General features: G+C 37.4%; 1 protein-coding gene across 1 annotated transcript in view; it reads right to left on the bottom strand.

The window, feature by feature from the left end:
• fam135b (family with sequence similarity 135 member B) overlaps positions 1–24,251 on the bottom strand; it is a 61,195-nt gene that overhangs the window by 18,012 nt on the left and 18,932 nt on the right. Inside the window, exons 3-6 of the mRNA XM_020932831.2 lie at positions 18,423–18,562; positions 10,680–10,750; positions 8,119–8,292; positions 7,227–7,347 (exon numbers count right to left, since the gene is read on the bottom strand). Coding sequence (XP_020788490.1) covers positions 7,227–7,347; positions 8,119–8,292; positions 10,680–10,750; positions 18,423–18,562 — 506 coding nt within the window. The remainder of the gene's footprint in view (positions 1–7,226; positions 7,348–8,118; positions 8,293–10,679; positions 10,751–18,422; positions 18,563–24,251) is intronic.

Here is a 24,251-nt window from a genome sequence, read left to right as displayed (position 1 = left end):
GAGACTGCTAACATAGTAGAATCACATGTTAAGTAGGTTTTATACATAAGTTTCCTGGCAAATCCAGAATTATATCTCTCTGTCACAGTCTATGCACAATTCTCTCATACATAACATTACAGTCACAAGCTAGCATTAGCCAACAGTTTTTCAGTTTGTCACTCTCCCCATGAACCATAAACACTCGGTTCACTGGTTCCTGAAAATGTGTTCATTTGAGTTCTATGGGATCATTTAAAGTTACTGCCATTATTGTAATCATATTGCACAAAAGCACCATTACAGTTCTTACACACTCCTCCAGATCAGCAGGCAGGAGAAGCCCATCTCCTGTCTTCACAGAGCCAGAGCAGCTCCATTCATCACTCATAACACAGACAGAAGAAGAAGAATGTGGAGAAGGACCCTTGCAGCTGGAGGCCCAGTGAGAAACACTGAACACATGCAGCTAAGAGGAGCTCTGTCAAACTATATCACCGCCGTAATCTGGACAGCAGCCTCTGCCTCTGAAAACACAAACCCAGGGCCTTAAAGTGTTAAAGAGGTTCAGGACATCCTGCTGTCCGAGGCCATGGACCTGACCGAAAAGAATGAATGGCACCAAGAAACAATATGTCTGACTACTCTAACTCCATCAGCGAGGAGATAAGGCACGTCAAATTGGACTACGGAGATTCTCTTATGCATGTGGAGCAGGATGATGGCAGCCTCTCCCACCACCTGTTTGACAGGAGTGACCAACAAGATCAAGTCTTTCTTCACGTTGTGCTGTTGTATCCTCTTTCCACACTTTACTGAGCTGCCTGTGCTGTGGGCCCAGCCCTCATTATGAAGAGATCCTATTCATGAGAGAAACCTCTGATGTACTGAAGGTGTTGATTAATGAGGAGGAGGGTGTGTACCAAACACTGCACCGAATCAACCAGGGACAGTTCAAATGGATGCACAGGCGGCACACTGGCATCACCTGATTCTGCATCATCAACAGGTCCCTAAAAGAAGTAAGCCCACAGTTAAGAGAGTGCATCCAGACAGCATTACAGGCTTAGATGAGACATTTCTCTAACTGGCTTCACATGCAGATGGAGCTGCAGGCACAGCTCCAGACCCAGTAGAGAGAGCCTTGAAGAGGATCTGTAGACTGGTCTTCAAATTGAACACACCAAGACCCCAGCTCAGAACACAGTAGAGCCAGTCCCAGTGCCCCCTTCAGAAGTCCCACTCTTTCTTCAGACTTCTTAGGCCGTTCAGGAGCATGTGGTGCCCGCAGAGATGCAGGCTGAAGCTTCAGTGCTCCATCCAGATGTGCCCACAGCTCCTACATCAGACAAGACGCACCCCCGACCGGGTACTGAAGCAGGGATGACTGCCAAGCACTACTGAATGATGTCACCTTTAGGATCTTCCAGAACAAATGGGACCTTGCCATGGGGCCTCTGTCCCAGGATCTGCTGGCACAGCTAGAGGAGAAAGTGTCATGGTGGAACACTGTCATGAAGCTGAGCGGATGCAGCTATGAAGACGTAGCCTCTACTGTGTACAGAGCTGTGCAAAGGACAAAAGAAAAATCATGTGACCCACACTGCTCTGGTCCAAAGAGGCTTCAGCTCCAAGGTCCTGGACGCTGTCCACTGCAACATGGTCATGCCCCAGAAGAAGAGACGCTCCCTGTGCTCTTTCTTTAACTCATGGAGGGAAAAAAAAAATATTTCCAATGCAAACCAGGATACCATTTCATAATCCGAAAGTTTATGTGAAGAGTGTTCACACTTTTCCAAAATAACTTTCACAGTATGGCATTAAATCTCCATGGAGAGAAGCATTTGACGGTAGCAGGCCAAGTTAGAAGTCAAATTTGTGAAGACGTGACACCACTCACATTTAAACTTCTAATTTAATAAAGGTTGTTAAATACCATACTCTGGAAACAAAACAGTGATTAAAAGAAGTACTATTATTTAATGTTAAAGATGACATTCTACTTTTTAAAATTATCATCATGGTATCAGAATCAGTATCGAGTATCTATTTCTATTCTATTCCTTAGTATTGAAATTTAGTATCGTGACAAAACTATTAATTAGTGCACCTTTAATATATACTGTGCTTTATCCTCAAGTAGATTGTCACTTTTTCTTCCCTTCCAGACCAGTGCAGTATGTTTGTTATGCAGTAGATGGCTCCCTAACAAAGCTGTTGAACACAACGCTGTCTCTAGACCCCCCCGCTAATCATTTGTGCCATCTCTTCTGTTACACTCTGGACTTGTTCTTAAGGCCGTGTTGTTTTGGTTGCACGGTGCGAGTTCAGGGTTCCAAAGGCATGTAGTGTCACTAGCTGCAGGCGAGTGGAGTGTCCAGCCCTATCATCAAGGCGGTGTGCACCCTGTAATTGCACAGGAGAGCTCTACCTACAACCAGGAAGGAACATCTGTGTGTTTACTTTCATAATTCTCCTCTGCTTTATGGAAGTTGCTCTGTCAGGCAAGAAAAATAGCTATTTTTGTGCAGAAACTAGTTATTAACCTGAATCCTTAATTTCTCAGCACTGACAATGTTTCTGAAAACTCAAGGGTACGTTTTTTAGTGGCCATACACATTTTTAATGCCAATCTTGTTTATTCTCGGAAGTTAAGGAGGTTTGCCCCTAGTTAGTACTTAGGATGGAAGATTGCAGCGAATAACAGATGCCACAGTGGGGCAGCTGTGGCTCTAATGCAAACTAATGTTCTAATGTGTGTTGTTGTGTCCTTAGGCAAGACACTTCACAAATCTTGCCTAGTGTCAAAGAGTGATTGATGGTTGTAAGGGCCAATAGCTTACCACCAATGAATGAAGCCCCATGTCACACTGCTTACTGTCTTGTACTATAATTTAATATTGAAAATGACAGTCCAATGAGGTTCATTTGGTTTTTTGATCATTTATGTTATTAGTTTTTTATATTTTGTTTTTTTTTTCAGTCCAAGAGTTTGTTTTATACCTGACTGAACATGTCACAGCAAGATCACATGACCACTCTGAGGAAGACCGCTATTGAGCAGTCAAAACTGTCAGGTATGAAAACAAACTCTTGGTCTGAAAAAAGAACCTATGGTAATAACATATATTGAAAATTACATTCCACATTCCTCCATTGTATTGGAATCGGTATTGTGTATTAAATCTATTCCTTAGTATGTTATGAAATTAACTAATAACTCCCATTTCTCACCACTGCTCACAGCCTTGTCTAATAACACAAATGTAAATTTTTTATTGGTTTAATATTCCCACTGTGATTATAATTGCCTAATTATGTGACTCAAGCATAAAACAATAAGGTCGTTAAATGCAATTACAGAAGCAATAGTCAGAAGTTACACATGGTTATCTATGGAGCACATAATCCCTCACGATTCAATACAATACTCGATACATGGCTCACACACAATACAAGCCAATATGGACTAAACCAACTAAGTAACCATTAAAACTGAGTATGTCAAGTGTATCTCTAACAAGTTTATTTTCTCTGAACAAACATCAAAACTATAGCAGTCATAAAATAATGTAATAAATTGGCAATCTTGGCAATATATTGACACAGCAGTCCACAATAACAATACTGTATCACCAAATTTATCATCACAATCTTTCAATATTTTAGCACACCCCTAATGCACAGTATAACTTCCCTTTTCAAGAGCTACCATCCAAACACATGACCTTGTACCAGTGAAGTAGTGGATACTCTTTGGTCATCTGAAGTTGTTGTAAATCTGCTATGTAAATAAACTTGAACTGAAATGAATAGTTAGAATTCAGTTGCAGAGTTCTGAGTTTGGACACTTCCTGTTTCTAATCCTAAATAAACACATAGGATTGTGCCAGGGCATCTTGCTTTTCTAAACTGCACATGATAGAGTAAAATAGAGCAGCCAATGATAACAGAAGACTTTTTTTATATTTTTACTTACACTACTCAGGCCTATCAGGATCTCAGGAACAGGACCTCAAATTTTAAAGTGCTATATATTGTTAAACCAAATATAGATGACATTGGAGCCAAACTATAAAGCAGAATTATCTCCCAGAATATATTCTTAATGGACAATATCGTTAAAAATATTAACTGCAATACATAAAAAAGAGAACACTCGAGTAATTAAGTTTGTATCTATAATGAGTCATGAAAGTTATTTATTCAACCTCTACAGCTCAAATATTATCACAGTAAAAAATAAATAAATAAAATAAAATAAAATGCAAAGAAAATGTGCCCATGATAAATGTTGGCCCCCAAAATGTATTGTTCCATCTGTCCATGAGTCTAACACAGTGTTTCTCACAGGTTTATACTAAGACTATGGTGAACGGTCACACTTTTATACTGCGCTTTTTCCTCCTTCAAGGCATTGAAAGCGCTTTACATCAAGGAACCACTCACCCATTCACACACAGATTAATACACCAGTGTAGGCAAACACTGAGGGCGAGGTTGGTACAGTGTCGCGTTACAGCATTCATCTGTGGGAGCTTCAATCGCCGACTGCTTTACCAATTATATTTTTTTATGTCAAGAGTGGGATTCGAACGGCCAACCTTCGGATCAGTAGACAAATGGTCTACCAACTGAGCTTCTGTTGCCCTACAGGTAATAAAAATGGTGGTATAAGCAACTCTACTGAACCAAAAAGCACTGATTGTAGATCAAAAATGTGTATGTTTATGTTTATGATAACATTACAAGCATAAAGTAATCATTTCGTTTGTTCCGTTTTAGACTATGGGGGGCACCATAAGTCTCCTCTATTAATGGGGAACACTGCTAACATTACTAACAGAATTTGATTATGGTTTTCAAGTTTGACCAATATTGTAAACCATCACATCATCATATAATATGTTCTCAGAAATGAAAAAAAAAAAAAAAAAAGAAGCTATCTTCAGAATCACTTTCCCTTCCCAAGACCCCACACTGAGCTAGTATATGCTCACACATTTTTACTTAACATTGGAGTGGCATTGTGAAATTATAGCCACAGGTAAACAAAAGTCTTAAAATAAACATGAGGGAAGAATGCTCTACCTGCGTGCACTTGGGCAAGGTACGTGGCAGTGAGGGAGCGAGTCATTAGGGCGATCAAACGTACCCCCCCGCCTGGCTAAACATGCAGCCTATTAAAGTGCACAGTGAGGGGTGGGAGTAACAACCAGGAGCAGAGCCTGGGGGGCACTGGTCCACGCTCATTAGCAGTTACTGTGTACTCGGTTACGTCCGCTCTGACATGGAATTTAACAGGGATACGGGAGGAATATCTCGGGGACATTGCAGAGAGGGCAGTGTAGGGGGGGAGATCAAGACTTCCATGGAGGTACCACACAGGGCTACAAGAGTAATTGCAATTGAAATTTGAATAGTCACAATTAGCAAAATGCAGAGATGTAAAGATCACAGTAATTCCTCTGAAAACAAAAAAAAAAGTTTCTTAAAAACCTGTTAAACCTGTATTTCACAACCCTAACAACATGTTCTGAAATCTATGATTCTTGTACTAGTTCATCTGTTGTGATTTCAGTCTTCTCACAAATGTTAAGCTCCTGGGTGTCTTTAAAATATATAAACTTTCAACTGAATTCTTGAATTCTGAAAACAGAAAACAAATGTAAATTGTAAAGCTTGTCAGAAAAATCTCAATATGTTTTTTTGTTTTTTTTCACAATTGTATCAAATCAAGCTTTCTTCCATGAATTCAAACCAGACGTTTATATTAATAATGCCAACACTTCATAAAGTTTAAGATTAAGTTACATTACATTATCCATATGAATGCTGCATCTACACTGAAGAATGAAACAAAGACTTTGTTCCCAGAGGGAAATTTTAACTCTGTATTTGACCCATCCCTCAATTTATCAGAAGCAGTGTGCAGTCTGCTACAGGGTGCATCTCTTTGGTTTCCTCTCACTATCATTCCTCTACATTTCCCCTGGTGAATCCATGAAACTTTGACTGACTGAAAATGTCTCCTGCAAGGCCCAGAGGTACTGGGATAGGTCATCGAAAACACCCAAAACAAAAACAGAAGAAAATAAATGATTTGCAACCAAGTTAAAAATAGAAAGCTAACCTTTGTTGGATATTTCTTTGTATGTAATTAACTTTTAATCAAAACTTTACCTATGCCATTGTAAGATGTGTAATTTGCTGAGAAAAATGGGTCTAATTACAAAAGGCAACATCCAGAGGGGCATTACACATAAAACCGTTTACTGCACTAATTATTGAAGCTGTGCACAGCAACAGCATTCTCATGAAATAATAAAGAGTTCAGTTTTGAAGCTAAAATCATATTCATGTATAAAAGCTTATCTTGATTAAAATCCAATTTTGGTACAATACAAGAAGTAAAATCATTTGTTAATCTATGATGAGCCAATATGGCAGCAATTCTACAGCTCAAGGCTTTTACTATACTGGAGACAAGGCAGAATTTTATGGTAGGATTTGCTGTAAAACTGTCAGATTGCAGATTCACTGACCTGATGTATGGCTAATACCTCTGTGATTACTGAGCATATCCACATAAAGTTTCAATTTCCTTTGAGATCAATAAAGTACCTATCTATCTATCTATCTATCTATCTATCTATCTATCTATCTATCTATCTATCTATCTATTTATCTATATAACTATCTACCAAAAAGACAAACACACAAAGTTCAAAACTTCTCAGCACAAATAAACAAAAGTGATATTTTGAGTTCACAGTAACTAAGTGATGACCATATTCATCTCAAAAATGCATCGGTTGAACTTTAAGTCATAAAACTAATGTTCAATTTTGAAGCCAATCCAAACAAATAATCATGAGGTTCAACATTTGTGGGTCATAAGTTTGGATATTGTCATAAGTTTGAATACTACTATACTAATACTAATAGAAATGATCAGGTTCAACACTTTAGCATTTACCTTTTTAATAGGACACTGGCTCTTGCCCCCCCTCTGGAAGTACTGCATCACCACATTCTACAATCTGAAAACTACCCATGAAAAATATCATGGTAGCTTTCCAATAAAATGTTAACAGACATGGCAATTAGAGAAATCCTCTGTTCCCAAAAGTTCACCACCGAATCATCTGACATTTCATCTGTTATAATGTGGGATGATTTGATGCCATTTTCTTTTTTTAGAATGGCCCCTGACTCGGTGCACTGGTCCCTAAATGTTAACGTACCTCAGAGATGACAGGTTTGCAGTACCCAGCTCCAAACACCAGGTTTTCTAAAGCTGATGCATCTCCTGTGCTCTCCGGTGAGCCCTTCCCCAGCCAGGAGCTCTTCCCTGTCCTTGCAAAGCTGTAGGCGGCACAACATAGCATCAGTGTATGTGTGTGTGTGTATGTGTGTGTATGTGTGTGTGTGCATAATCAATAGAGCACTGTGCTAATCTATATAATGCAATGCTAAACTATTCATCTCATAAGCGTTTAGGGATCAATGCATTCAGCAGTTAACAGATGCTTGTAGTACTCCCATTTACTTAAGTACATTTACTGTAGTAACGTTAATACATGTACATCTTGGAGTACTTTCGTACTTTTACTTCTTCATAAAATATTTTCAGTGTAACAATAATCTTACTTCAAATATGATGTACTAAAGTTATGATTTTGTTTCACATTTTTGTGGTTTATCGTTTGAATATTGAATTAAGTTAATTTTATATTTTCTCCTTTCAGTTACATTAAATTGGGACTAAACTGTAAATTAACTAAACTGTGCACATGGTATTTGATAGCATTTCCTGCTGTTCTTGGTAGTTTTTTGGTAATTTAAGTGCAAACTAGAGAAATGTGAAACTTGAATTGCGGTTGTGTGTTGTGTTTTGATGTTTAGCCCCATTTTAAATTCATTAACTTATAAATCTGATGTCCAGCCCAACTTTTACAATCAATTTTACTTGAGTAGTAGTACCCTAAATACTTTTACTAGGGTAGTAGTATCCCAAATACTTTGAACACTTTGAATAACTTCCTAGACTACTACATTATACTTCAACTCAAGTAATATTTTGAAGTAACGGTCATCTTACTCGAGTATTCTACCCTTCTGAATATGTGGTGTTACCTGATTAGCGGTTGATGTAAGGCCACCAGTGAAGCGTGGATGGAGACGGAGATGACAGAGAGGTGGAAGTAGTCGAACATGACGGGGACGTGGTGGTGGAGGCCTCTGCGAGGATGGAAGTGCAGGCTGAGGGTGCGGGAGCTGATCAGAGGCACGCTCGCTATTTCTGCTAACCTAAAATAACACAACACAATGCAGTGACCAACCTGCAACAATGTAAATGTGCTCAAGTTAGCTGATTTTCATTGGTAGTTTCTTTGGCAAATGTCTGAGAGAATCTTAAAGGTACTATATTACGCAAAATATGTTTAAGCCAAGTTTCAGTGCTGTTTTTACCTCCTCAAAAATATATCTGGAGTGTTCTTTTGTTTCATTCACACATGTTTGAGTAACTCTTTATAATCAGTCTGTCTACATCTTCCAAGCTCGAAATTATAAGCGTAATATGGTCCCTTTAAAAGTGAATCCTATGCTAATGTTATGTCACATTACTGTTTCAGATGACATCACACTATTTCAAATCCCTTATAAACCAGATTCATTACATTAGCTACAACGCAATTTCAATGGGGGAGTTAGTGTTAACCTCTAAACATCACAAACTATGAAAATCTGGGCTGTTTTGGTGAATAACAAGTACTCGACCAAATAGTAAACATCTCTTAAATCTAATATTATGGTGCACCCAAAAATATTGCGGGCCACAACAGTTTGACAGTAAAAGAGGCCGATTCGTTTCATTTCATCATGCACCACAAATCCTGCTTATACTGGATTAAAGAACTTTACAAACTGGTGCTGGGACTTATATTGGCTAGTATTACTGTATATAGTACATATTATATATAGCTGTTAATATGCAAATTGTTGTTGTAATATGTAAAGTTCATTGCCCTAGTCACTGTTAACATTTGTAAATTTTGGATAGTTCTATGAAAATACCATATTATAATCAATAAAACAGAAGGTGCTTGCTTTATTTCAGAATATGACATTATTACATTATCTGTGGACCATTTCAGCAATTTACAATGGAATCGCTCCAGTGTAGTTAAACCAATAGGGGTCCCCAGACAGCCTTTTGCACTGTGCATTGTGGACACTGGCTAAGTAAACAGACTTGTCTATCTCTGCAATATAAGTGTTTGGTGTGGCAAAAATTATGAAATAAAATGTAAAAATTTGCACTGAACTCAATCCCATCTAATGTTACTAAATGTCATGTTTTATATCTCCTCATTTTAAAACCATGGGAGTTAATACATTGTTCAAGTTCATAAAGCAGTTCTTTCAGTCCATTACTTGATTACTCTAAAATTAGATTTCTATCCTGTGCAGTAGACAGATTTATCAGACTTTAGTCCTCTAACAGTCAGGACCAAATTATTATTACACCTCCCCATTCCATTTATCTGTCCATTACAAATCACAAAAATGATTATATTATTTCATGCATAAATGAAGTTGATGTTATCTCAGATTCATATTAAATATGCACTATGCAACTTTTGTGGTAGAGGGACCGCCACCTGCATGTCACCATGGAAACTGCTTCAGTTGTAATGTTCCATAGTATGGCATTAAAGGGACAGTCCAGAATTTTGGACGTAGGGCCTCATTTCCTAGTTAGCCACAGTGATGGAGATATGTGGAGACACTTTTTTAAATATTCCATCCAGTCCTTGTATTTGTAGAGGTCGCTGGTGCTAGGCTAGTGCATGTCAATGGCCATAGTTAGTCTGCCACTAAAAACTGTTTTACCTACTCCACAAAACTCCCAAGGCAAATCAATTATTACACCAGACTATCGATGTAAATGTCTGTGTTAGAAGGATAGGAAGGAATATTTTAAAAAGTGTCTGGTGAAGGGTACCCCTTCTAGTTGTTTCCACAGAGATGTCATTGATTTACTTAGAATAGAGTATCATTAAACTTAATAATTAAACTTAATACTATAATTCAATAAATGAAGATAAATTTGTTAAATGCCATTACATGGAACATTCAAGCAATTCAAGATAAGTTGCATAGTTTAAATTTCACCCAAGATATAACTCCTAAAATAGATACAATTTAACATGTTATCTCATCTTCTCATCCTAGACCTGCTCCAGAAATGTCAGACTCCAATAGTGGCTGGTGTCTGGCTTTGTATTGAAAAATTTCTGTTTCTTTTAACGGAGCTACTTCCCACACTCGCAAGGGCATTCCTTTGTAAGAGAAACAAAACTGCACAATCATTTGTCATCTGTGCATCTCCCCGACTACTGTAATCAGCCAGGTATGTCAAAAACAGGGACAGTAGACTTAAAAAACACAGTGTAGCCCAGCAAAAACACTGTCTTTTGTTGTGCGTTCAATGCAAAGTCGTCATTTTGGACTTTTATTGTAATCACATGCATTGGCACACCACCTGCCTAAATGCATAATAGTGCATTTTCATGCCTACTTTGCATTCTTGCTCATGTATAAAAGCTCAGCAAGGTTACTTTTGTTTTTTGGGGACTAAACATAATAGAAAAAGTACACTGAGGCGTTTAGTGCAGTGTTGTAAAACCTACTGTTGTTCATTATCGGTGAAATGGAGATCCAGCTTCAACTGAAAGTCCACCTCGCTCAGAGCCTCCTCCACCTGTGAACAAACAAAGGAGATTAGCATTTCTCTTCAAAGGGCACTGTATTTCAATACTGTAGTACTTTAAAGGCTACTGTGTTTGTGTCTGCTATGTAGTTATAATCTATGACAACCCTACTTATGAATCCTACGTTTATCACTGATTAAGAAAATCAAATTTGAGAAGTAGAGAGCAGTGAACGTATGCTGGTGCAATAGGCAATATAACATCTTGAAAATGAGTGATTAAAGATTATCAGGCAAAATACCCACTTGCCTAACAATTATTGGGCAAAATACTCACTTGTTTAGCAATTATTAGGCATAGGATGTGCATAGGGTGTGTATTTGTGTAACAACTTAGGATGTGACCTAAGGAGATCAATATCCTACATCAAGGTGTGCAGAATTATTAGGCAGCTTCTTTTCCTCAGGCAAAACGGACCAAAAAGAAATTTTGACTCTGAGAAGTCAAAAAAAGTCTTTCAGACAGAGGCAGCACTCTTGAAATTGCAAAGATATTGGTGTGTGATCACAGAACCTTCAAACATTTTGTTGTAAATAGTCAACACTGTCGCAAGAAACATGTTGAGACACAAATTAACTGCCAGATTTACAGTGAAGAAAACCAGTGCTCCTGTCTGAACAGTGTCTGGGAGCCTGTGGTCGCTGCTGCAAAAAAAGTTGATCAACTCCATGACTCCATGAATGGAAGGTTTATGACCATTAGTGAGAAGAAGGGTGGCTATATTAGTCACTCATTTTTTTATTTTTTTAAATGTCAGAATTGTTTATTTGTAAATTTTGAATTGTTTACTATTCTGACAGATGAAAATAAACAAGTGAGCAATGTTTATTTTTCATTTAGTTGTGTAATAATTCTGCCCAATATTTGTGCGCACATAGATTTTCTCCTAAGAAAGCCAAAACTTCACTTTTACTTTCTAAAATATTCAGGTTTGAGGTTTATTAACATTTTGGATTGACCCACAGCACTGTAGTTGTTCAATTATAAAATGAATCCTCAACTTGCCTAATAATTATGCACACAGTGTACAATATAATGCAAATAAGTGTGCAAGTATTTAGAATGTAGTATATGTTACAATTTAGATGTTAATGCAGGTATCCAGTATTGTAACTAAATACATTTTCAAAGTATTGCCAACACTGAATAAGTAATGAAAGCATCATTCTGATGTTATAGCCTCAGATGTGATAATCAAAGTACATGTGTCGCTATTCCTGATGACACTGTATTCTTTTTACTCCAGTTACCTATCCAATTATTATGTACTACTATTTTCAGGGAAGTTTTAAACCCAGAGTGAAGCCTACTGTACATTAGCACATGTTGCAGTAGGGGAAATGGGAACTGCACCACCGTGACACTAATTATATTTTTTATACAAATGAAATATAGATTAATCTTCTATTTTTTTTCTACATTGTCTCTCATCAATCAGTGGACAAGGTTACATTTTTACATAATTAGAATTGCCATTTTAGAACATGGTTATAAATAATAAGTTTCCAATTCAAATAAACATTTTTTTAATAATGAAATAATATGTAATCCTGGAACCGAATGGACATAGTACATGTTGTTCATTTGTAACCCATGGCACCCAAGCTTAATGAATATCTGTCTCGTGACATAAACCTTAAACCTTGGTTTCATTTGTGTTACTTAAAAGTCTCCGTAATCCCATCTTTACATTCAATAATACCCAGGGTTTGATCTCCTATGTGTGCTTGTTTAAAGTCTAATGGTCCACACATGTTCAAAGTACCATTGAACCCTCTGCATTTAGAACGAAGTACAAAGCCTGGTTGTACTGCAGTCGTTTGAAGACCAGATCAGGCGTGTGCTAATCACAATCAAAGTGCTGACAGTTAAAGGCATGGATGTGGTAAACAGACAGTTGTGTTCTCTCATGTGATTGATGTAGCATGTATGTGTGTATGTGTGACTATACAGAGGCTATTTCAGGGCTGCACTGTGGAGCTGTGGGCTGGAGATAACCTCTGGAAGAAAAAAAATAAAAAATACAGGAAAAAAAGACTGGAATGGAGCCAATACAACTTGCTGTAAATGTCGGCTAATAATAAACAAGCTAATGTTAGGAGAAAGGGCAAAGCTGTGTAAGGCAATGGCATTTTGCAATTAATAATAATCCAACAATGATTAAAGGGCCCATATTACAATATTTTCTGATCTATGTTATAATGTTGTTACCTCATCACAAACACACCTGGAGTTGTGTTTTGTTTCATTCACACATACCCCACATATTTAGGCTGAGTTCTTCTCTCCAATAGAAAACACCCAATAATTTTAGCCCTGGACCGGGCTGTGGGACCCTGGATCCAGATCTATGAGTTTGAAGGAGATGGGTGCTACAGCAAGAGTCTAAATCTGGAGATTTCCCTTCAAACCGTGCCCTGTTTTATGCTGTATAGGTACAGTGTACACTTATATGAATATCTATTTTTCTTTAATAAAGAAGCATGTTATGGAGCTAAATTATTCCCTGATTGGGGGAAAGATGTGCTGACTTAGGTAGTGTTGTGTTTTTGTTTTTGTTTTTGACAGGGAGCCAGTGTCTGCGTGAATGTTCATGTATGTCAGTTGGAACAGAGCATTTTGAGCTTTGAAGATGTAAACAGACTAATAATAAAAAGTTACTCAGACATGTGTGAATGAAAGAAAACACAACTCCTAGTATGTTTGTGATAAGGTAACATTATGACATGGCTTAAAGCTCACAAGAGACAATTTTGTGTAATATAGGACCTTTAAGTGGGTTAGAAAATATTCAGTCTTTCTTTCTGACTACATGTGATTTTAGGATACAGCATTCTCAAGCAGTGCCACTTTTGCCACTCAAACATAGACGACATTTTTACCTTGCTTGTTATGACTACAAATTGCTTCACTGTAAATTGCTAAGAGCCCTTGCCCAATTTTGCCAGTGTAAACATGAAATTGCCTGGACTCTCAAACTCAATCTCACATACTTTTGACTGGTCACCTATTCCTTTTTGCATTTAAAGGTCCTATATTACACAAAATTGACTCTTATGAGCTTTTAGCCATGTTGTAATGTTGTAACCTTATCAAAAACGAACCTGGAATGTTTTGTTTCATTCACACATATTTGAGTAACCCTTTATCATTAGTCTGTCTACATTTCCAAAGCTCAAAATGCTCTGTTCCACATTGTGATGTCATGAAGTGGTAGTTTTCAAGTTAACAACTACTGTTTACCTTTTGATTAGTAGTAATTGGAAATGATCTAAATGATTCCAGTGAAGGTGTATGGATTTTAAAAACACAGTGGATGAAACAAAACAGGACTCTGGGTATTATAACATGGCTAAACGCTCACAAGAGTCCATTCTGTGTAAAATAGGACCTTTAAGATCTTTATAAAGGCTGGTTGATACAAGTCCAGGGGTACTGTCACCCATGGTCCACTCGTCATCGTGAAGCACTCTCATGAATCTTCAAAGCTCTTGTGTCCTGTGGTGCTGTGTATAGTACTGGGTCCCCTCTCTCTCATCCATCAATGCTGCCTGTGTCAGAGAACCATGACTGATGCTCTCCTCACTTACAGCTGTCAGGAGCGAGATTAGCCTTCGCCACCTCTGCACACATCGCTTAGGTCACATGATCACTGCCAGGACCAGGAAGAAGTCATTTTTCAAGATGGCGGCCATAGTAAGAGCATTAAGAACATTCTGTCAATAAGTGTCAAGGAGATTGAAGAGGAGAAGCAATCCTGCAGGACTTTTAATCTTAAAAAGGTTACAAATGTGTTTTTAGCCAAAGAATAATCTCTTAGTTTTTTTTTTATTATTCCTGTATAAATAACAACACTTTGAAGACTTTTAAAGTGTAATGAAATCATTTTGAGCTATGTATCTGTTTTAAATAAAAGTGCTGCAGTCCAAAGTAGTAGAAGTAATAGTATTAATTTGAGGTATCTCATCAGTAGAATTGGCAATAGTAGTAAAAGTAGTAAAAGTAGCAGCAGTAATAGTAGTAGCAGTACCACTGGCAGCAACGGTAGAGATTTTGTGCAATAACCAGTACTGAAGTATGCTCGTTAGGAGGTAAATCTATCATGTATCACATTGGATTCTGAGGTACCCATGTAATTCTCAACCCTAAGTACAAGTAGCAGTAGCAGTAGTACTGGTAGTAGTAGTAGTAGTAGTACTAGTGGCACATTAGGGATTTTGCGCAATAATCAGTACTAAAATCAGTAAAAGAATCATGTATCCCATCAAATTGTGAGATACACTATCATTTCTACCCTAAGCAGAGGTACAGTAGTAGAAGTAGTAGCAGTATTAATAGTAATAGGAGCAGTAACAACAATGTTAAAGGCAAACGCAATATACTATTCTTTCCCTGGAGCTGTATCTGCTGTTGTGACCAACCTACTCGACCAAAAAGACTCTTTAATTCATTTTGCATATATTACCCATAATGTGGTCAGGCTACCAACTCATTTTCATTTCTTTGATTAAATAGTTGATGTCATATTTGGCCAGCTGGATAAATGAAAGCTCTGCTGGGCCTCTGCTCCTGGCCACAGCCCAAAGTAGAAAGTGCAGGGGAGTGAGAGGAAGAGCAGAATCAATGAGTCAGTCCAAGGTGCCTTTGAATATACAGACTGCAAGAAGAAGAATCCAACTCTGAAAAGCCCCATAGCACAGGGTGTCATAGGGTGTCAAAGGATACAGCTGCCCAGTTTGGTTTATAAAGAGAAGCAGGTATCTATTGGTGGCTAACACTCTCGCCTCAAAGCAAGAAGCCTGTGGGTTTGACTCCTAGGATTTTCTGTAAATAGTTTGCATGTTTCTCCATGTTTCTGTGTGGCAGTTTCCCCCATGAACACAAATATGTCTGAACATAAAATCGTTTGGCTGAGGTAGTCCTGACCTCAAGATCTGGAGACGGATCCCCAAAAGTCCACTGCTCCTGACAGGATGCCCAGTGACATTGGATGGGTCAAATACAAAGGACAAAAAGACACGTAGAGAACATGCAAAACTCACGCAAAAGGCCCCAAATGGCGAGGGAATTTAACCTGTGATCGTCAAGCTTGTAGTTTTTTTAAAGCATGTAGCTGTTTTTGATCTCATATTCTAAGGTACAAGGATGTCTATTACATTACTAAGCACTAACACTTCAGTATGCTTTTTATACTCTTGTCAGTACACAGTTCTCATTTTATGCTCATTATAAACAAATAATACCATAATTACAGGCACAGCTTATCTGATTCCTGCATGTACACAGTGGTAACGCCAGCTGTAATACTTTTCCATTAGCACTCAGCGTCATGCTTTTAATTGTGTTATGTGAAATCCAGGCTTTAATTAAAAGTGCTGTTGGACTCTGTGAAAAGGCAAGTTAAAGGAACAAAAGATATGCATACGTTTAGTTTTCTACCTGTATCTTCTGTGTAATGAAAAAGGTGGGGGGGGGGTTGCTGAAGTAACAAAAGTAAAAGTAGAGATCTGCAAATTTGCCATCACATTACATAACCTGGCAGGAGCTAGACAGATTTATGAGTCTTTTAATGTTTTCGGGAAGAACTGAAATTAGTATATTTTGTGTTTTTCCCCAAAGGGCACATTGTAAAATAGTCTGTAACAAAATGACTGTCTGTAGCTAATATTAAGTGCACTGCAAAAACTAAAATCTAGCCAAATTGAAATTACTTAAATTAAAAAAGTTTGATTTGAATAATTTTCACTTGGCAAGTAAAATGATCTACCAATAGGACAAGACATTTTGTACATAAAAAATGAAAACACATCTTGCTATGGTTAAGAAAAACAACAACTCTTTCCACTTAAAGTAGGAAACAAAATCTAATGTTGCTTAAATTAAGAAAAACACTCTCACTTGTTCCAGTGACAGATCATTTTACTTGTCATGTTGAATCTACTCAAAAAAGTAATTTTACCAAAATTAGATAAAACTTTTTTACTTCAATAAAGGTGCCAAAAGCAGTGCTCAGTTTGGCTGTGCTTTGGTAGTTTACTAAAGGTTCACTTAGTCACACCAACCTCACAGGATTAACTTCCTCCTTCAATGGTGTGAAAATCAGGTAACTCAGCTTTAAGTCAAATACTTAAAAGCTTGGACCAAGAGACAGAAAGAGCAGGGTGAGCTGTTAAAACAAACTTTTTCCAAATCCCCTGAAGAAAGACAGACATCTTTCCAATCCACAAAAGTACAAATGTCCAACTTGTTTGTTTTGTTTCGGCTGGGCTGCTCCCACTATCAAATCTAAATGACCTGCCCAAAGCCACAGTGCTCTCCTGGTCCATGGGTCAGATCCACCAATGGATTCAAGACAAATGTCTGAGCTAGAGCTGTACAAATACAAAAATAATGTTGTCTAGGATCCAGAATACACACTTCCCCAATACTTTACCAACATGTGAGTCTGGTCACGGGTGACACAAAACTGACTCTACTGAGCCTTTAGCCATTTGACAACTGGAGTTGTGCTTTGTTTCATTCAGACATGTTTGAGTAACCCTTTATTATTATCCTGTCTACATTATGGGGCTGAAATGATCCAAATTATTTTAGTGAAGGTGTATGGAGTTTAAAAACAACACATTTCTTATATTAGCAAATTATATCACAAAATGGCACAGAAACAACATTATAAAAAATAAAGTAGATCAAAAAATAGCATAATATGGGCCCTTTAACAGGTGGATTAGGAACAGGAACTGTCCTTATCAAAACAAATATGCAATAAATTATCACAGGGGACTGAAAAACATTATAGATTTTTGCAGAATCAAGGAGCAAAGCAGTCAATCTGTGGTGAGTCAAAGTTACAATGGAGGAAGTTGAGACCAGACTGATATCTCTCTGTATGAATAATACAAAACAAAAATGTCACTTTAGATCTGCCAGGCAACAAATAATGTATTCCTTCAAAGAATTCTTGTCCTGATTAGTATGGATCTCTGATGCAAACATGCAGTGAAGAAGCATTTTCAAGCCACTAAAAGCAATACTCTCTTGAATGTAAATGTGATTTGTACAAGACTAAAGTACAGATGTTAGTTCCAGCCTTTTAATCATATAGAAATACAAAGCTTTGACTTTGAGGTTGGGGATAATTGTTGGGGTACACGAGGAGCATTGTTTTTGCTAAAAGTCCTATCTATGTTATAATGTTGTTTCCTCAATAAAAACATACATGGAGTTGTTTTTTGTTTTATTCACACATGTTTAACACGCAAACCTTACCTTCTTCTCTCAAAAGGAAAACACTCCGTTCCACCTTGTGATGTGATAATACAGGAGGCTCCACTGTGTTTTAAAAATCCATACACTTTTACTAGAATCATTTGGATGATTTCAGCTCTGGAATTTCCAATCTCAACTGAACAAAAGGTAAAAGGAACTGTTAACTTGGTGGAACAGAGCATTTTGAGCTCTGGAGACTATGTTTTGTTGCTGCTGCCTTTTTTCTTTTCTTCCATTTTTTTATTAATTAATTTATTTTTTGCTATTATGTATCCTCTCTCCCCCATGTGTGAAAAGAAAGGGAGAAAAAAGTTAATAAAAAATTTATCACAAAAAAAACTAACAAAAAGACTATTGTCCATAAGAATGTGTGGTGATCCTGGGGGGACTCACTCTGTCTCCGTCCAGCAGCAGGTGCACTCTGAAGACCATGCAGTCGTTGACGGTGATCTCCTCGTTCCTGTAGAGGATCTGCACGATTCGGCTGTACACAGAGCCATCGTAGACCCCCGGGGAGCTGAAGCTGCATTCTTCTGTAAGGACACAAAAGAAAATACTGTTAGAAATCTAGCCATGTCCAAACTATACTGTAGCAACATGCATCATACTTTCTGTGCTCATTAAAGGTCCTATATTACACTAAATTGTCTCTAGAGAACTTTGAGTTGTGTTATAATGTTGTTATCTCATTATCTCATCAAAGACATATATCTTAAAATTCAAAAGATTCATTCACATTCATTCACACATGTTTGAGTAACCTTGCATTTTTAGTCTGTCTACATCTCCAAAGCTCAAAATGCTCTGTTGCGATGTTGCAATGTGCCTTTAGGTCAGTAGAGATTGTCAATTGCAGGGCTGAAATTATCCAAATGATTCTAGTGAAGCTGTATAGAGTTAAAAAAAAAAAAAAAAAAAAGTGATTTCTGTTTGAGAGAAGAAATCAGTCTAGTTATGCAGGGTTTGTGTGTTAGACGTGTGAATGAAACAAAACACAACTCGAGGTTTATTTTTGATGAGGAAACAACATTACAACATAGATAAAAAAAATAAAAAAATTGCATAATATGGGCCCTTTAAGCCTTTAATGTCAGGTAGAAACCCAAAGGGAGAACCCAAAATGCAGGGCTGCTGAAAAGTTCTTTAATAACAAAGAAAGATCTAGAAATCCATAAACCAAATATGACAAGAGACAAGACGAGACTCTGACAGTGACAATGGACCAACAAAGGGCAAAGGAGAACACAGGGTATAAATACACACAGACATAAGTGAAACACGTTAGGGCAAGGCAAACAATCAAGGCAGCAATTAAAACTCAAAATTGCAAGCAAGAAGGACAAAAGTCAAAATAAAACACCAAAATAAGCAAATACAACCACTACAAACATGAACCATGACATTTAAACCCTTTAAGGCATGACAGAAAAGCAAGTGGGATCATTTCCCATATACTGTAATTGTATAAGACATTTAAAGATTCAAAAATATGTATCATTATGTCACTTACACGGGGAAAACATATTTTAAACCAGGTGTCTCCAACGTGTAGCTCAGGAACTACCAGTAGCTCTCCATCCCCTTCCAAGTAGCTCGCCAAGGGATTTCTGAATTACATGTATTGTGCTGAATAAGTAAAATTTGATTAATTGAATGCCTATTACCATTGTACATGTATCATTTTGATGCCTAACTTTGTACACTAATAAATGAATAATGGTTTATGTTTTATAGGCATTTAACTGTACTTCCTCTAAGGCTCACTCTGGCTCATATATATACTAGATTTCTTGTGGCTGCTAAAACTAGTAGCTCTTAGGCATATTTGTGTTGTAAAAGTAGATCACCGGAGGAAAAAGTCTGGAGACCAATGGTTTAAACTATGCAATGGAATTCTTACTCGCTTGCTACCTTTAGAAATAAATGCGTATAGCGACCTATACTAAGACATGCTCCACTCCAGTCACAGTAGTTATTAGTTACTTTAGTCTTTATTTTTCAGGGAGCATGTACAAGTTCACTAAGCTTACAAAAGAAAAGATGATCTAAAACTGCAGTTCGTGACAGGCAGGGTAACAGGCAAAAAACAAATCTGCCAAATGTGTCACTGTGATGTGAATTCTTTGCTGTAGCTAAATGAGCCATGGGTGACAGACGCCAGAGTTCAAAAATCTGAACTTTCAGCAAAATTCAGGGCACGTCAATGAGTTTCAAGCGTCTGCCCTCAAACGAAGAGGCGTTTGGTGTGATTTTGACCCTGCAGTCTGAACGCAGCATTACACACACTTACTTCATATCCGAGGACTGTGATTATGCCATGCACTAACATTAATGTTGATTTGAGATGTTATGATTCACAAACTTTCTAAGGGCACAGAAATATCCTCAGTGCAGAAAGTGTTCCTGGGGATGTGGTGAATCATCTTTATATCCACTCCTCCTCTGAATCACAGCAGCAGCTTTCTCACTCCTTCAAGTGTGTGATCTGTGCGGTGCTCGGGGGCCCAGCTGAGAGCGCCCCCTGCTGGTCCGGTGATCTTTTCTCTCTCAGTCTTCCTCTGCAGGGGCTCCATCTGACTACACAGCTGCTCAGATAAGTAATGAATCATCCCAGCAGACATTATTGAGGGAGGGAGAATGTATACGGTCTAGAGTTGTAAGTCCACTGAAGAATTTCTTTGTCGAATATGTTAGTAAACTGTGACTTCAATTTTAAAAAGCAAGATTAAACTCACAAATCATCCTGGCTACCTCCAGCTATCTCACTCCATGTCTTCTTCTTTTTGGTTCATAAAGTCATTTTAGTGAACTTAGACAGAATCACCTAATGAATCGACTAAACAACTAAAAGCTTGCAGGTCTAATATGGAGAAAAGGAAGTGAGGCTGGACAAAAATGTGAAATTATAGTTATCACAATATCACAACAGAGGTATTATTGCTTTGCCTGGAATGTTACAGAGTATGGCATTAAATCTCAATGGGGAAAAGCATAACATATCACTAGGCCAAGTCACAGAATCTCAAATCTATCTGCGATTCCAAGGAGGTCTCGCGCGGTTAGGACCTAGGACTGGCTCGTGGGGGGCAGAGCTAGATGAATGTTTGAGCGATAAAAAACCCTACAGTTGAATAAATACAGGATAAATAAGTTTAATGCCATATTGTGGGACATTTCAAGCAAAGCATGTCTCCATGAGTTAGCTTCTTAAAGAAATTTTGCCCTGATTTAGCCTTGTTCTTTTTTGTCCAGATTTTGACACTTTTACTACATTTAATTAAAACTACAACGTACTTAATGTCAGTTAAGTTTTCCATTGAGTCCAGGAAAAGTGCACTGTCACCACAGGGCTAAAACTTTTGCCCTTGAACATTGTGTGTGTTTTTTTTTTCATTAATATAATTGTATGGGTGACCGGTTGCACTTATTGGCAGTCACTAGCCAGTCTGGAGAGCAGGAAATAAGCCTGACCAGTGAGTCATGGCTACTGCCCTATGTCCTGCAAGGTTGTAGAAAGGACAAGACTATTGATTTTTGAGAATGTAATGTATTGTATAACTAGGTGATTAAAGAAGATGTATTATGTTTGTGTCTACTCTATAGTTATAATCAGCAACACCCCAGGATCACTATGTTATACTTGGCATATTTGAAATCAAATTATTCACCTAAATAATTAGTTAAGTCTGCTGACTTCTTTATTAGAAAAATTCTGTAACCTATGGGAGCTGATGTTACCGTGTTCATCATCATAACAAAGACTAGTGAAGCCCCTCTTATGGATTGTTGCACATCAAGTGCAAGTAGTGGATTTTTTTTCATTTGTACCAAAATGATTATGTAACACTGCCAAATCCTACAAGTATTACCAATTTAAAAAATAAAGCTGCAGAACAAAGTGAGTACAGAGCAGTGGTCATATGCTGGTGATGGTGAAAACGTGAATTGAACTTTGAGAGTGTACATGAGAAGAAGGAGGTGAATGAGAAACTATAACATGGTTAAAAGGTCTGAAAAATCTATTTTGCATTATAGATCCGCATTATGTAGTTAAAAGACACATTCGATAGTAAAGAGCACACCGTATTAATGTATTGGTGATATGAACTTCCCACACACAAAATATATGTCCAGTACAATAACTGCCTACTTTTGATATGGATATATTTTTGGTCTGCCAGCTAGTAATCATGCTAAACAGACACTTGTATTTTTAATCACAGTCTTCTGGTATACATGCCCAGCAATTTAAAGGTGCCTTTTCTTGTGTGAGAGTCTACTTGTTACTGTTTTGCCTGAAATATCCCACATTAAGGCAATAAACTTATCTTAACTTATTTTGCTTGTATTTGGTCAAACATGTGTTACTGTTAAAAACATCATGTGAACGGGCGTCACAGTAATTTGGATTTGTGGCATCACATGCTTGTCTCTTTGGTGTTACAGGCCAAAGGCTGTACTGTGAGACATACCAGACAAATTAAGAACAGCATAAGAATGAAACCTATGAAGCATTACTGAAAGTCTAACGTTGTGAACTAGTCAACAAACCACACTCTCTTGTAATACTTAATTGTCACAAATTAAAGATGGACTATGTAACTTTTCTGGTGGAGGGACTGTCACCTGCTCGTCTCATGAAGATGCTGTTGCTTTGCCTGGAACAATCGGTGTGGAATAGTTAAATTACTAGATGAGAGGCGTTTTTATTGCCAAACAATACTAGACTGGGTGCAATCATCAGCTTGTCTCTATGGAGACTGCTAAATTTTATGCCATTCTGTGGAACATTCAAGTGACAAAATAACTACATTTGTAGCATCTCTTTAAGATGGAATGTACTGTATACCAATACCCCTGAATATTACCACTACCACACAATTTAGGATCAATGAGGGCTTGTCGTCTTAGAGATAGTATCTTATGCAGATGAAATACATTGACACAGCAGGATATTTGAGCTCCTCTGGGACTTTCCTACGCTTTTCCAGTATTAATCAATATATAGTAGCAGCTTTATTATAATTACAAACACACTGCAAACACAATGTGGATCAGATTTACACGAGATACTTTGATAACATGATAGTACCTTTGTCTCGTATTACATGATTGATAATGACACACTGCACTGACTTTAGCTTACAGCTATTAATCAGAATTGGCATCCAGAATCTCTTATTGATGTCTGTTATGTCATCCAAGTTTTTCCAAGATTTCTGCAATAATTCTTAAAAGGAGACAAGTGGCTATGGATCGTGCAGCAGAAATTGGTAGCGTACTGTAAAAGAACAAAAAAACTGAATAAATATTGGAGTAGTGTCATCTATCGTCCAGGAATGAAGGTGTTACATAAGAATTTCACACCAACCAACTGATGATTTTGAATATTTTGCTATTTTCTGTATCAAATTCAGTCAATACTGCAGGACTCTTTAACCAACCATGCACCCTAATGGTTATCAGAATTGTGGAGAATGAACACGAATACTGCATTGGGTCAAAGTAAAAATATCCGTCAAACCAATTCATGATAATATGTCAGGTAAAATCAATATTTCTATTAATACAATTTACTCTAGACTGCATACAAGCAAAATACATTCAAAAAATCAATACTACATGCCAGACTCATCATAGCATTGTGGAAAGGACCTTATATGAACAGATGGCTGGTTACTTCTGGAAATGGGTGGGTATGTTGCAGAATGTTAGTGTTTACTAGTGTTTTTCTTTTCTTTTTTTTTTTATTTCTCACTTTTGTTAGGAGCTGTAGCTGATTTTTGCTGTCTTAAAAATGTGAGAAACTAGTTCATTCCAAACAGTTTGGACCAAACTTATTTGCTATAAGTGCTTTTCACAACTTTCAGAGACCAGCCAGTTCCACCACAGCATATTAATGTGCACTTTTTGATTATCGGACAATAGCACTCTTTATAATTAAATGCAGACAGCCATTGTTGGGCAAGTTACTTCAAAACTGCAATGCGTTATTTATTACTTGTTACTGTAATTTCAAAGTAATTCTTTACATTACAATATTATATTTAAAATGTAAGGCATTACATTACTATTGCATTACTTTTAAGCTACTCTCACCAAAATAACTAGAAATATGGATTTGGCAATGTAATGTAGCTCATGATGTTCAATTAGCTCATCATACATCCAGTGGAAGGTGATGAACAGGAAGTAGAGTCACTATCACTAATCTGCAGCTTC

This window comes from Boleophthalmus pectinirostris, unplaced genomic scaffold (assembly GCF_026225935.1).
Source record: "Boleophthalmus pectinirostris isolate CB_2022bp ecotype Guang Dong unplaced genomic scaffold, ASM2622593v1 HiC_scaffold_21, whole genome shotgun sequence".
NCBI classification, from domain to species: domain Eukaryota; kingdom Metazoa; phylum Chordata; class Actinopteri; order Gobiiformes; family Gobiidae; genus Boleophthalmus; species Boleophthalmus pectinirostris.
The sequence above is the reverse complement of the archived record's forward strand: the minus strand, read 5'-3'. Positions and strand labels throughout refer to the sequence as shown.